The sequence below is a fragment of the Mandrillus leucophaeus genome, unplaced genomic scaffold, assembly GCF_000951045.1.
Source record: "Mandrillus leucophaeus isolate KB7577 unplaced genomic scaffold, Mleu.le_1.0 Scaffold15, whole genome shotgun sequence".
Taxonomy (NCBI): Eukaryota; Metazoa; Chordata; class Mammalia; order Primates; family Cercopithecidae; genus Mandrillus; species Mandrillus leucophaeus.
This window is the reverse complement of record NW_012101476.1, coordinates 1,063,778-1,079,003: the sequence shown is the minus strand read 5'-3', so window position 1 is coordinate 1,079,003 and position 15,226 is coordinate 1,063,778. Positions and strand designations below refer to the sequence as shown.

The following is a 15,226-nucleotide window of genomic DNA, read 5'->3' as shown; positions in this document are numbered from 1 at the left end:
ATTCCTATTTCTCCACATTCTCTCCAGCACCTGTTGTTTCTTGATCTTTTAATGATTGCCATTCTAACTGGTGTGAGATGGTTTTGATTTGAATTCTCATTGTGGTTTTTATTTGAATCTTAAAGCTCCAAAATAACCTTTTTTTGACTCTATGTCCTACAACAAGGGGACACGGGTGCAAGGGGTGGGCTCCCTAGTCCTCGGGCAGCTCCACCTCTGTGGCTTTGCAGGGTACATCCCCTGTGGCTGCTCTCACAGTTGAGTGTTTGTGACTTTTCCAGGTGCAGGGTACAAGCTGCCAGTGGATCTGCCATTCTGGGGTCTGGAGAAAGGTGGTCTCCTTCTCACAGCTCCACTAGGCAGTGGCCCAGTGGGGACTCTGTGTGGGGGCTCTAACCTCACATTTCCCCTTGGTACTTTCCTAGTGGAGGGTTTCTATAAGGAAAACCTGTCCCTGAATCAGGTTTTGCATGGGCTCCTGGGCATTCTCATACAGCCTCTGAAATCTAGGCAGAGGCTGCCTAGCATTCTTCACTCTTGCATTCTGCACATCTACACGTTTAACATCACATGAAAGCCACCAAGGCTTATGGCTTGCATTCTCCAGAGTGGCAACCTGAGCTGTACCTGGGCCCTTTTGAGCCAGAGATGGAGCTGGAGTAGCTGGGATGTGGGGAGCAGTGTCCTGAAGCTGTGCAGGGCCACTGGGCCCTGGGCCTGGCCCATGAAACCATTCTTTCCTTCTAAGCCTCTGGACCTGGGATGGGAGGGACAGGCACAAAGGTTGTCTTCAAATGTCTTCATGGCCTTTTCCTCATGTCTTAGATAAAGGTACTTGGCTCCATTTAGTTATACAAATATCTTATACAAGTGGTTATTCCACAGCCTGCTTGAATTCCTCTCCCAAAAAAGCTTTTTCTTTCTCTGTCACATGGTCCAGCTGCAAATTTTCCAAACGTTTAAGTTCTGCTTCTTGTTTATATATAAATTCCAACTTTAAGTCATTTCTTTGCTCCTGCGTCTGAATGTGGACTGTTAGAAGCAGTCAGGGCACATCTTGAACACTGCTGCTTAGAAATTTCTTCTGCCAGATGCTGTAAATCATCACTTCAAACTTCCACAGATCTCTAGTGCAAGAGCAGAATGCAGCCAAGATCTTTGCTAAAGTTTAACAAGGGTGACCTTTGCTCCAGTTCCCAGTAAGTTTCTGATTTCCATCTGAGACCTCATCAGCCTGGACTTTGTTGTCCATATCACTATCAGCATTTTGGTTACAACTATTTAACCATTCTCTAAGAAGTTCCAAACTTCCCCTCATCTTCCTGTCTTCTTCTGAGCTCTCCAAACTCTTCAAACCTCTGCTCATTACCCAATTGCAAAGCTGCTTTCATATTTCTAGGTATCTTTATAGCAATGCCCCATGCTAGGTACCAATTTTCTATATTAGACTGTTTTTGCACTGATAAAGAAACTCCTGAGACTAGGTATTTATAAGAAAAGAGGTTTAATTGGCTCACGATTCTTCAGGCTGTGCAGGAAGCATAGTGCTGGCATCTGCTTCTCGGGAGGCCTCAGGGAGCTTTTACTGATGGTGGAAGGTGAAGCAGGAGCAGGCACTACACATGATAAAATCAGGTGCAAGAGAGAGAGATGGGGGGAAGTGACACACTTTTAAATGACTAGATCTTGTGAGAACTCATTATCATGAAGACAATGCCAAGCCATGAGGGACCTGCCTCCATGACCCAAACACCTCCCACCAGGCCCCGCCTCCATCATTGGAGATCACAATTCAATATGAGATCTGGGTGGGACAAATATCCAAACAATATCAACAGTTATTTTCTGTTGGGAAAAGCTGAGTGTTGGGAGAAGCTGAGGCAGGGCTTGCATGTATGATATAATGTAAAAAAGTCTTGGAACATGTCCGGGGTCCAGGGTCTAAAACCCTTTGTGGTCTTCGGAACACCAAGCTCTGTGCTAAAGGGTGGGAGGCTACTCTGACGCACCATAATCTAAGCCCCGGGCATAAAATCCCTCGTGGCTTGAATAGAATCCAGGGCTCGTGGCTCTGGAATGTGTCTAGACTTGCTGGCTCCTTGCTCCTTGCTCTCCCAGGATCGATTGTATCTTGAGTTAAAAGAACCTGCTCTCCATTATCTCAAGTAGCAGAGCAAATGCTAAACCATCACAACTGTAAATCATGTGCTTAATGCAATGTGCCATTTTGACCTCCACATTCTCACCCCCTGATTCTTTGTTGGATTACCAATAAATAGTGTGGGCTTCCGGAGCTCAGGGCCTTCGCAGCCTCCATACACTAGCGACGGCCCCTGGTCCCAGCTTTTTCTCTCTCAAACTGTCTTTTTCTCAATCCTTTCACTCTGCTGGACTTTGTCACCCCCACGACCTGGTGTTGGGTCTGATCACCCAAGAATATTCTTTCAGTGCATTGAAATGGTCAGTCTACTGTCTTCTAGCTTCCATTGTTTCTTTTGAGAATTTAGCTGTTACTCTAACTGCTGCCTCTCTAAAGACATCTTTTAAGGTTTCTCTTTGTCTTTGGTTTTTTGCAGTTTCACTATAATGTATTTACATGTTGATTTATTTTTAAAATTTTCTGCCTTGAGATTTATTCTGCTTCTTAAACACATGGTTTGATGTCTTTAATTAGTGGGGTTTTTTTCGTTGTTGTTTTTTGTTTTTTTTTTCTGAGACAGGGTCTTGCACTGTTGCCCAGGCTGGAGTGCAATGGTATGATCTTGGCTCACTGCAACCTCCGCCTCCCAGGTTCAAGCAATTCTCCTGCCTCAGCCTCCCAAATAGCTGGGGTTACAGGCACGTGCCAACATGCCCAGCTCATTTTTGTATTTTTAGTAGAGATGGGGTGTCACCATATTGGCCAGGCTGGTCTCAAACTCCTGACCTCATGATCCGCCCACCTCAACCTCCCTCCCAAAATGCTGGAATTACAGGCATGAGCCACTGTGCCTGGCCTTATATTAGTTTTGGACAATCTCTAGTAATGATTTATTCACATTTGCCTCTGTTCCCATTATTTTTTCTTTAGGGATACCAATAAAACATACGTGTTAGACTGTCTTACCATATCCTCTGCATCTCGATCTGTCAAGAAGCAATTATTTTCATGTCTCTTCACAATTAGGACTTTCTGAGCAAATGTTATTGATATTTGAGTTAAAGAAAGTTAGAGGGTGTTAGGACTAAAGCCATCTGCTCCCATTCAAAGGGCAATAAGATTTATCTTCTTCTAACTCCCACCCACCCAACTTCAGGCCAAATGCTTGCATTCTGTAGTAGAGACGTTCCCGTTTTTCTTTCTGAGACTATTAATTTACATTTCAAAGGGGAATAAAACCTGGAACCATGGAGCCAGTTGCTTCCATTCTGAAGGACTGTAAATGACTGGAGAGCAAAGGTGTTTCTCTCTGAAAGAGAGGATTGTAGCTGGGAATGGTGTAGTCTATATGAATTACGTTCTTAATTTAAACTGTTAGATTCATAATTTCAGAATTTCTCTTCTATACTGCAAAAACTCCTCTGCATAGGCAGGCTTATCAAACTATGCACTTTAAATAGGTGGATTTTATTGTATGTAAACCGTACCTCAATAAAGCTGTTAAAAAGATAAAATCAGACAGAAAAAAGGTTATTGAATTTTTAATTTTCGTAATGTATTTTTCAATTCTAAAAAATCTATTTGGTTTTGTGAAAGGAATATAAATCTTGGGGCCCCCAAATCACTAAGTTAAAGGCAAAAGTTAAGTTAAGCTGGGAACTGCTTAGAGTCAACCTGCCTCCCATTCTACCCAAAGTCACCCCTCTGCTCACTGAGATAAATGTATATCTGATTGTCTCCTTTGGAGAGACTAATCAGAAACTCAGTGCAACCGTTTGTCTCTTATTTACTTATAACCTGGAAACCTTGCCCTGCTTGGAGTCTTCCCATCTTTGCTTTGAGTTGTCCCATCTTTCCAATGCAAACCTGTGTTCATCTTGCATATGATGTCTCATGTCTCCCTAGAATGTATAAAACCAAACTGGGCTCTGACCACCTTGGGCACATGTTGTTAGGACCTCCTGAGGGTGTGTCACAGGCATGTGTCCTCAATCTTGGCAAAATAAACTTTCTAAATTAATTGAGACTCATCTCAGATGATCAGGGTTCACAGTTTCCTTACACATCTGCTATGTCACTTTTTATGATTTCTAGTTTTCTGCCAAAATGGTTTAAATAAACTTTTATCTCCTTGAACATAGTAGACCTATTTATTTTATGGCATCGGCTGATGATTCCATTATTTGCAGTTCCTGTGGGTGGGTCTATTTGTTGTTTCTGTTCATTCTCATCCATAGCATTTTTAAATTTTTTTTTTTTTCAGATGGAGTTTCACTCTATCACCCAGGCTGGAGTGCAGTGGCACGATCTCAAGTGATTCTCCTGCCTCAGCTTTCTGAGTAGCTGGGATTATAGGGGCCCCCCACCATGCCCGGCTAATTTTTGTATTTTTAGTAGAGATGGGGTTTCACCGTGTTGGCCAGGCTGGTCTCAAACTCCTGACCTTGTGATCCACCTGCCCCAGCCTCCCAAAGTGAGCCATGGCAGCCATGGCAGCCGGCCCCATCCATAGCATTTTATCTTCACATGTACTTGGTTATCCTTGACTCTGTGTTAGACATTGTGCTTGGAAAACATAATTTAAGGCCTATGCTGTGCCCTTGTCTTCTAAAAATAGTTTTTTATTCCTTTTGCCAGGTGACTGGGAGCACTACCAACACAGAATTACCTTAATTCAAGTTCAGGCCTTGTTGTTTTCTCCACCACTCAGATTTTTGAACCACATTTTCATCTATGCGAGGACTGGTTTGTTTTTTGTTGTTCTTACTTCAAGTGTGCAGGATTTTGGGGTCACATCCCAAAGCCAGATCATATATTGGGTCTGACACTTGGTGGGCCCTGGAAGCCAACTTTTTTCCCATAGTACCTTGAGGCCACCAAAGCCCAGAAGCACAGCTAAACTTGGAACAATAGAGGCCAAGTTGTTTTACTAATCTCTCTAGATTCTGGGCCACTTTTGGAACTTGGCCAGATAATTTTTCACTATCTTCCAAGCTCTGTGATGCTTGTAAGGCCAAGGAGGGAGGATCACTTGAGCCTAGGAGTTTAAGACCAGCCTTGGCAACATGGGGAAACCCTGTTTCCACTAAAAATACAAAAAATTAGTCGGGCGTGCTGGTGCGTGCCTATAATCCCAGCTACTTGGGAGACTGAGGCAGGAGAATTGCTTGAACCTGGGAGGTGGAGGTTGCAGTGAGCAGAGATTGCACCGCTGCACTTCACCCTTGGCAACTGAGCGAGACTCCGTCTCAAAAAAAAAAAAAAAAAAAAAAAAAAAAAGGGAAAGGAAGTCTCAGAGCCTCTGCTTGGGAGCTTGAACAGGAACCAGAACCAGCAAGAACATCCCATCAACAGACCACCAGAGCCAACCGTGCAGGATACGCCTTAAATAGCGACAACGTGTGGCAGCATCCAGCAATGGCAGCATAGGGCTGGAGTTGTTCTTTGTCCATCTGGTGCCAGGGAGCCGGACTGAAGAAGCAGAATTCCTGGACAATACAGGGGAGGAGGGAGGGCCCAGGGAGGAGGCGCTGGACTTCCTTTGCATCACAGTAGGCGAGTGCTCAGGCAATTATGAGAGAAGGCGAGCTCACATCTTTGCTCTGCCACAGCCTGAGGAGTTGGCAAGTCACTGCATCTCTTTCTGCCTCAGTTTCTTTATTTGCAGAATGGTGACAATAATAGAACCTATCTCCTAAGGTGGTTGTGAGGATCAAATGAATTAGTGCATGTTGAATAGTGCCTGGTACATATTAGGTGCCTGGTAAATGTTGGAGGTTGCTGCTGTTGTTATCATTATTATTAGAAAAGATGAAAAGGGATGAGACAATGTTGGCACCCAAATTAGCTTATGCCATAAGATGCAGAAGTAGATATCATAATTCTCACTTTACAAATGATGAGACTGAGTTTCAGAAAATGCAAATAATTTACTCAAAAGCAAACAGGACTGATCACACCAAATCTTTCCCAGAAACTGAATTTATTGCTGGTAGAGATCATATCTGCACTGAAACTCTGGTCTTCCCATCTGACTTGTGTTTCCCAGAAGTTTGAACTTAACCTAAAAACCAGATCTCCACGATGCTTCAGCCAGGATGAGAGTCAGATGCAAAGTTTTGTGGCAAATGAATCTGAAGTTCAAGTGAATCACACAGGGGGGAAAAACCTCATTTTTATTACCTCTGATTTCTTTTTCTTGAATCCATTTTCTCTTCCCATCTTCAGTGCTTCTGCCTGAGTTAACCCTTATCTCCTGCCTGGACTCTTCTTCTTCTTCTCCTTCTCCTTCTCCTTCTTCTTTTGAGATGGAGTTTCGCTCTTGTTGCCCAGGCTGGAGTGCAGGTGAACAATCTTGGCTCACTCCGCCTCCCAGGTTCAAATGATTGTCCCCACTTCAGCCTCCAGAGCAGCTGAGATTACAGGCACCTGCCACCATGCCCAGCTAGTTTTTTGTATTTTTAGTAGAGACGGGTTTCACCATGTTGGCCAGGCTGGTCTCGAAATCCTGACCTTCGCCTCCCAAGGTGCTGGGATTACAGGCGTGAGCCACCATGCCTAGCCCCGTCATCTTCTACTTAGTTTCCTTTCTCCTAGCACTGTTGCCTTCTAGCCTGCCCTCCATGCATGTAGAAGGGTGGGGTGGTTTTCCTAACTAAAATATCGTCCTACCTAGATCCTTTCAGAGACCTCCCTGCCCCCACATCTCCTGTAACACTGCACAGCCTCCTTAGCTGTGTTCAATCTGACCCTGTCTTCCTGCTGAACTTCTTTTCCTGCTGCTATCTCAAGAGTTGGGTTCTCTTTCTTTTTGTTCCTGAAGCATTTGGGCACACTCCTACAGTAGCACTCACCATGTTTTATTTCAACTATCGTTCGCACGGAATCTTCCCAGGAGACTGAATTCATTGCCAATAGAGATCATATCTGCTCCCCTGGTGTCCCCTTAGTCACTAACATGGTGCAAACTAGAAAGTGTTGATGAATGGGGCAGATTATCCTTGGGGCTCATTTAGGACACAGAGGTGGCCACTTGAGTTTAGGATCAAATGCAGCTCTTCCTTATATTATGGGGAAGTAAAAAAAATGGGAATGAAAAATAAATGACCATTACATGCTATATCAATGTGTCAATTTTATGTATGCTAAGAAACCTCAAATAATGCAGTTTGGCTATACACCAGAGCTCTGTAATCAACAAGTGAAAGAAAAGATATTATCATGGCCAGAATTTACAGAGGTACTTTCTTGTGATATCAGAGAAAAACAGCTCAAATTGGAAAGCTTAGGCAGGTCCCAAATGGCAGGTTAGAAGACCAGAGTACTAGAGTAGTCTGCAGATTTATGGGGGCATGCTGGGAGCATCAGCAGCAACTCCTTATTCTTCTGGCTGTTGGTGGGACAACAGAGAAGTCAGGCATTCCTAACTGAGCTACTTGGATCCAATCCTAACTTAGCTGTACTACTAGCTGTGTGACCGTGGACAAGCTCCTCAGCCTCTCTGTGACAAAGTTGACTCATATGTAAAATGGGGTAGTCATAGCACACCCAGCATTACTGTGAGGAGTTAATACTTACAAAGTGCTTGGCCCAGTGTCTTAGTCCATTTCTGTTGCTATAAAGGAAAGCCCAAGGCTGGATAACTTATAAAGAAAAGAGGTTTATTTGGCTCACTGTTTGGCAGGCTGTGCAGGAAGCATGGCACCAGCATCTGCTCCTGCTGAGAGCTCCAGGCTGCTTCTACCCATGGTGGAAGGTGAAAGGGAGCCTATATGTGCAGAGATCGCTGGTGAGAGGAAGAGAAAGAGGAGGGAGGGGGTGCCACATGCCTCTAAACAAAAAGCTCTTGCGAGAACAGAGTGAGAACTCATTTATCCCTCCACCATCCCGCAGGGAGGGCATTAATCTATTCATGAGGGATCCACTCCCAAGATCCAAACACCTCCCATCAGGCCCCACCACCAGCCCTGGGGATCGGATTTCAACATGTGATTTGGAGCACAAACATCCCAACTACAGCAAACTGTGTCTGGCAAATAGTAAGCAGCACACGTGTTAGCTCATGATGTCACCCATCCAGGAATCAGTCCTATTCCAATGAAGGCTAACCCACAACATGAAGGTGTCTGGGAGAGAAGGGTCTGGCTTCCTTCCTCTCACTCTGATGCTCCTCACTCATGCATGTCTAGTTCTTGTGTCACATCAAGTAGCTCTGGTTTTGAAAACTAGTCCTCATTTCCCTTTTCCTGGAGAGCTGTGGTCAACAGCTAGGCTCGTTAACCAGCCATCGTTCCTCTGAGAATAACTGAATCTGGACCGTCGGATCAGTGTATCACCTGAATGCATTTGGCTCCCCTCCCTGAGAATTGGCTCCCTTGTCTTACCTCCTTGGCATTGCAAGTTTAAAAACAAAAGCTTTCTGGGCTTTGACTTATGGCCGCCTGCTGTTTCTGTTGCCCAGCTGACACTGAAGAATGTTCTGTCTTAGGCGCTTCCATTATTGGCAACAAAGATTTTTTCCCCCTCATATATTGCTTAAGTTGCATCAATTGATTAATGATCTGTAGAATGCATTTTCTAGCACTTTTCCACTGGCGTCTCCTGAGTGGGCTCGTTCATGAGCAAAATGTGTCTGCTTTTCTCTCTCTCCCTTGCCTCACTCACGGCTGCATCTGGGTGGTGTGGTGGGCAGGGAATGGGGTTTTATGGCAAGAGAGGAGCTGGATCCCAGGATTCATCATGAACGAGCCCACTCAGAAGGCACCAGTGGAAAAGTGCTAGAAGATGCAGTCTATAGATCATTAAACTCATGCTCTTAAGGTCCCTGGAGCCTGTCCTATTAGGACACAGATCTTAAGCTTTTAAAAAAATGTTCTAATGCATTGAGCTTCTTCTTTTACTTTAAATCAACTCTGAGTCTTTTTTTTTTTGCTTCGGTTAGCTAGAGTTGATGTCTGTGGCTTAGAGTCAAAGAGCCCAGTGAACACCAGATGGGAAGGGTTTGGCCAGATGAGCCCTAAGGCCCCTTCCAGCCTTGCCACTTTGAATAGATGAGGGAATGAATGAATGGTTGATGCAACTGAACCAGATCCCTTCTAGTTTGAGCTCTGAGAGAAAGTCAAGTGAAGGTGGTGGGAGGCAGGGGGAAGGTGAGGAATGTGACCACTGCAGATGCTGATCCCAGAATGACCAGAGTTCTGCATGGACCAGGATTAGGACACGCTCAGGGAGCCTGCCCCTGCTGAGCGCTTCTTTGCTGACTGGCTGGGTGACCTGAGGGAAGCCATGCAAGCTCCCGAGGTCCCATTTTCCTCTCTAACGAGAGGATTATTCTGTGCTCTTTGCTCCTTCCTCTTCTGTAGCTAAATTAAAATGCACGCGTGACTAACAACAGTGCTGGGGTGGTCTGCGTGGAGTGCCGCCTGTTGGGCTGTGAGCAATTTGCCGCAGAAGTCTTCATCCTGGTAATTTGGGCCAGATGCTTCAGTGCAGACCCCGCTGACTCATCAACAGCCCTGCCTTCCTGAAGACTGAGCTGGGGGTCAGCTCTCCGCTCATGCCATCTGCCTTTCCAGAAGCACCCTGCTGGGGGGGTGCGGGGGAGTGGGGGGCAGGAAGAACATACACTTAGGGAGACTACTTGGTGTGGGGGAATCCGAAGGATGGGGAGTTATTCTAGCTGGCATGAAGATTTATCGGAAGGAGGAATTGGTATAAGTGAGTGTCTATGTGTGGGACTCAGGGGGCTGTGAAACTTGCATGCATTTGGAAGAGGAAATGTTCAAAAGCACCAGTTCATGATATTTTCACAGCTGCTTGGGAAGCAGTCTGTGGGCAGAAGCAGCAAGCTCAGGGACGAGAGGGAGCTGGTGGTTTGGCAGGATGGGCAAAAGGCTCTTTATAGCTTTGTATCCTTTTTCTGCTGCTCTCGGCTTCTCTTTCCTTTCATTTTTCCAGATCCTCTGGCCTTCTAGGTTTCCGCCTCTTGTTTCCATAGGTCACCTTCTGTGGCAGAGCCCATTTTAGTTGCAAGTGACTATTCCCCAACTTGTAACAACTTGGGGACCGAGTGGGGCTTTATTGGCTCCTGGAGTCAAACCCTGAATTTGAACAACCAAGTCTTAGAAAGGGAAGGCTGCAGCTGGATTTCAGGAATGGCCGGAACCGGGACTTGAACTTTGCTGGCAGAGCTTCATCTTTGCTTCTCTCTATGTAGTGGTTTTATTGTCTCTTACCATAGACCAGCTTCTGCAACACGGTCGGGAATGTGGTTGCCAACAGGACCCTGGTTCACCTGTTGTAATTCTGACTGCTGGAGAGGGACTGGCTTTTACTTTCTCTATCCCAAGTTGAATTAGGGAGAAAGCTCAAGACTAAAAATCACAGCTCTGCCAATGACTACCTGTGTGACGCTGCAAGAGTTCATCGCTCTGAACAGCAGTTTTCTCGCTTGAGAAGTGGGAATGAATATGGCTCCCAGATCAGAGAGGCAGGTATTGCCTGGTGGTTGGGAGCAGAGGCTCTGGAGCCAGAACACCTGGCTACAGTTTCAGTTTTGCTGCTTAGATGCAGTGTGACTTTGGTCTGGGTCCCCAGTCTGTGAATGTCCCAGCTTTCTCATCTCTAAAATAATGGGGATGATAATGACACCTACTTGTAGAAGTAGTGTGAGAAGTAAATAAGTCAGTGCTCATAAAGAATGTAGTTCACTGAATGGCATTTGGCAAGCAATCAGTGCTAGCATTTACTCCTTGCCGTCTCCACAGTTCTTGGTAACATTTCTCTAGGGCCTCCCCATGGCTGCCGCTTAACCAGGACAGGCTGTGAGCTCTGGGCCATTCCCTCGGCAGCCAGTGGCCCCTCTGCTTCTTTCTCGGCTACTCCAGAATGGAAGTAAGAACTGAGAGTGCCGTTCTTATATTGAATCTGTTCTGATTTATAGTTTTAAAAAGTAACCATTCTAGAGCCTTTGTTTCCTATTATGAATGGATTGGTTTTAAGAATAGCTTCTATTCTGAGCACTGTGTCAAATGCTCCACATTGATGATTTAATTGTAAGAACAACACAGCCAGGCAAGAGTTCCTAACTCCCCCACCTTTTTTTTTGTTAATAGGTTAAGGAAATGCACCTGTAGTTAACTAGTCAGAGATCATGCTTACGAAAGCGGCATGATTAAAACCCAGCTCTGTCTGGCTGGAGGCATCTTCTGGGGAAGGCTGAGCCGAGATTGAGCATGGAGACCACGTTTCCTGGAGCCCCAAGGCCTGGGCATCCTGGTGGCCTCGGCGGGGGCTTCTCATCTGCCTCGGTCTCCCCTGCTCCCTGAGTCAGGCAGGCCTGTTTGCATAGAAGCTTAACTTCTGCTGGCTGGTATTTTGTTTGCTCACACACTGACTTTCACTCTGTGCGCCTTTGCCTTGACTTGTTTCCCAACTAGAGAATAGGTTCTATGTGGTGGGTGTTGTGCCCAAAATCTTTGTCCCCCTCACACCCCTCGCCCAGGGCAGGAGATGCAGCTGCGCGCCTCCGTGATCTGGGCTGGAGGAGAGAGAGGAGAGGAGTGCGTCAGTCCCGCTCTCCGCCAGGCGGTGGCGCCAGGGTGCAGGCCAGGCCGGGCTCAGCGTGGCTGTCTGGGCTCGGCAGCTGCAGCCCACCAGGCCCCTCAGGACCCCACCTGGAGAAGCACTCGTTCTGGGCGTTACCTGTGGGGAGAGGCCCAGGGGAGTGGCGAGGCTGTAGCAGAGAATGTGGGCGTTCGTGAGCCCCGCGGTTCGGGCTCCTGCTTTCTGGGGACAGCCATCATGGCCCTGAAGTCCGCAGCCCTTCAGGGCGCGCCCCTCAGAGCCCAGGGGTGCCCGCGCCCGCTCCGGCCCCTCCGCCTTCTGCTGAAGGAAAACTAGGCCCTGGCTCGCTGGGACGGGTCCTTTCGGGGACTGCGGCTGCTTCCCTGTTCGTAGACTCAGCAGCCAGTGATGTGACTTCAAGGCCCGCTCGAGCTCTACCTTCTTGAAAAATAAAACGTAGACCTCTCCTCAGCCATGTGGGTTATGTGAGAGCAGCCTGATTTGGGGCTACTATTCATTCATTCATTAGTTCACTCATTTGGGATCGAGACCTTGGTATGCCAGGCACCTTAGCAGGGCTGAAGACAGAGCGAGAACCCGGCAGACACCGCCACTGCTCCTGTGGGATCTGAGGTTTAGTGGGGAACACGAGGAATTGAGCACATGGACGGAAAGTGCCCTTAAACCAGCCCAGGAAGATCAAGGCGAGCTTTCTGGAGGAAGAGGCACCTAAGCTGATGACTGAAGGCGAGAAAGAGTTGGCGGGGCCTAAAAAGGGGGATGGGGGTGGGATTGGACATGAGCCTCAGAGACTCCTTGTTTTTTCGGGGGGTGTGGGAGCTGGCTCTGTGCTCTCCCATTTTTGTCACTCAGAGTGCAGAGACCCATGACCTGGGTAGGGAGGAAGCCTATTTCCATCTGTCCCTGTGCAAGGCGATGTCCTGTATAGGATTAGGACTCTGATGAAATCAAATTTTCTTTCTCCCCAGGAAAACGATGTCTGCATGGGTCTCCCCAGTTTTGCCCACAACTGCAGGGTCCTGTGAATGCCCAGTGGAGCCCACGGTGAGAACCTGAGGGTCAGGCTGAAGAGACCATGCTCCCCTGTGGTAAGTACCTGCCTTCCTGAACCGCCTGTCCTACCCGCTGCCCCGGTGACTCTGCCAGTCTGTGTGTCTACAGAGGCTGTGGGGAGGGAGGTGCGGGGGTGGGCTCTGCCCTGGCTTCTTGCTTTGCTTCCATCTAGTGTGGCTCTGCGGGGTGAGCCTACTCCCCTTAGAATACCCTTCTGGTTTTGGTGGCGAGAGACAAGTGTCATTCTTGGCCCACAACAGCACCCCAGGATACCTGGTGAAACGCAATGGGTTTTCCCAGCAGGGCGGGGTGAGCTGCGCCTGGCTGGGCTGGCCTCCCTGCTTTCTTCGTTTGGGGTCTCTGAATGACGGGTTCCCGGCACCCACATCTTGGGGCCACTGGGGGATGGGGCTTTGTTGCTTTTCCCCTGCTGTTTGGTGAAGGACTGAGACTGCCAGTGTTCCCTGCCAGGCCAGTATTCCTCCTCTGGGGGGCTCCCCTGACCAGAGGAGGGTGGGAGGCAGTACCCTGGAGGAGAAAGGGCTTGGGGGTTGGGAGCAAGAGGCTGAGGGGGTTGGCCTTTTTGGGCTCTTTACCCACAGCAGAGCTTTTACAAAGTCCTGCAAACTAAGGTGTGAACCTTGGTTTCCTATTATAAAACAAAGATGCCCACGCCCATGGTGACCCGGGCATAGGATGAAGCTATGAGATACAAGGACAGTGACAGTAATGATTACCAGGGCTGCAGCTTATCAATTTTTGCTAAGGCAGCTCCTGTGCGTGGTCTTTACATTTGTGAATCATGCACAGGACATAGATGTGAGCAGTCTGCATACACTCGCAGTGTTACTGAGAGTGGGGTGGTGATGAATGCTCTCCTGGGCTCCCTAGACTTGGGTGAGCCCAATAGCAACCCCAGGCTTCCTGTGCAACCTAGACAAGTCCTCCTCCTCTCTGGTGCTCATGTTTTATCATGGAGGAGGTTGGCCCAGATGGCCCATGAGGGTCCATCCCATGAAGTGGCCTTGGGAGTGTCACCATCAGGAATCTGCCAGGGTTGCTGAAGGCAAGGGACAAGGAGACCAAGGGGCTGGTTATTGATGACAGGCAAAGATGGGGACCTGGTGGAACGAAGATCTGACCCTCGAAGGACCCCGAAATCCATGGTTCCCCACTGGTAGTTACTCTCAGCCCCATGAAGAGGGTGTCCCTTACTGGAGGTGATTCAGAATCATGGAGACGGCGGGGCATGGAGGCTTTGTCATCCCAGCACTTTGGGAGACCAAGGTGGGAGGATCGCTTGAACCTAGGAGTCAGAGACCAGCCTGGGCAACATCATGAGACTCTATTTCCACAAAACATTTAAAAATTAGCCAGATGTGGTGGTGTGTGCCTGTACTCTGAGCTACTCAGGAGGCTGAGACAGGAGGATCCTTTGAGCCCAGGGGTTTAAGGTTGCAGTGAGCTATGATCATGCCACTGTACTCCAGCTTGGGCAACAGAATGAGATCTTGTCTCTAAAAAAATAAAAATAAAAGCAAAAAAGACAGGGAAAACAGAATCACTGAGACTTTTTGGTAAATGAGACTTCCCTGTTGGGAGTCAAGCTGCCCTAGGGAGTAGCCTTGGGCATCAGAAGCAATAAAGGTAGAAATCAGGCCCAAGCTCCATGAAAGGCCCGGAAGGACCCATAAATCCAATCGACAAGCCTTATTAAACACATTGCCTGTTCAAACTTAGGTCTGGTGACCATTTACTGGGTTTGCAATGTTACTATTAACGTTCAAAAAAAATGCCAGTGCAATCCCCATTGCCCCCACAATTTATACTTTTCTTCTCTTTGCAATGTTTTCCATCTGCCTGCGTTCTCTCTGACCCAAGGCAAGTAAAAATATGAGCCACCATTTAATGAAAATGCGTAATATCGTTTGGCCGTGTCCCTACCCAAATGTCGTCTTGAGTTGTAATCCCCGTAATCCCCATGTGTCTAGGGAGAGACCTGGTGAGAGGTGATTAGATCATGGGGCTGGTTTCCCCCATGCTGTTGTAGTGATAGTGAGTGAGTTCTCATGAGATCTGATGGTTTTATAAGGGACTCTTCCCACTTCACTCCTCACTCTTCTCTCTCCTGCTGCCATGTGAAGAAGGACCTTGCTTCCCCTTTGCCTTGATTCTAAGTTTCTTGAGGCCTCCCCAGCCATGTGAAACTGTGAGTCAGTTAAGCCTCTTTCCTTTATAAATTACTCAGTCTCCAGTATTTCTTTATAGCAGTGTGAAAATGGACTAATACAATGTATTGTGTGCCAGGCCCTGCAATAAGTGCTTTATGTGCATTATTTCACTTAAGATTTCTGTGAGGTAGCATCATTAGAATCACTTCCTTTTTATTTTTTTAATGAATTTTTGATTTTTGATTTTTGTGGGTATATAGCAAGTCTATATATTTAT

General features: G+C 47.2%; 1 protein-coding gene across 1 annotated transcript in view; it reads right to left on the bottom strand.

The window, feature by feature from the left end:
- Positions 1 to 13,943, bottom strand: part of LOC105535741 (zinc finger protein 532-like) — a 24,572-nt gene extending 10,629 nt beyond the window's left edge. Inside the window, 3 exon segments of the mRNA XM_011974940.1 lie at positions 11,843 to 12,145; positions 13,161 to 13,306; positions 13,817 to 13,943. Of these exon segments, the coding sequence (XP_011830330.1) occupies positions 11,843 to 12,145; positions 13,161 to 13,306; positions 13,817 to 13,943 (576 nt within the window).
- Between the last annotated feature and the right edge of the window lie 1,283 nt (positions 13,944 to 15,226).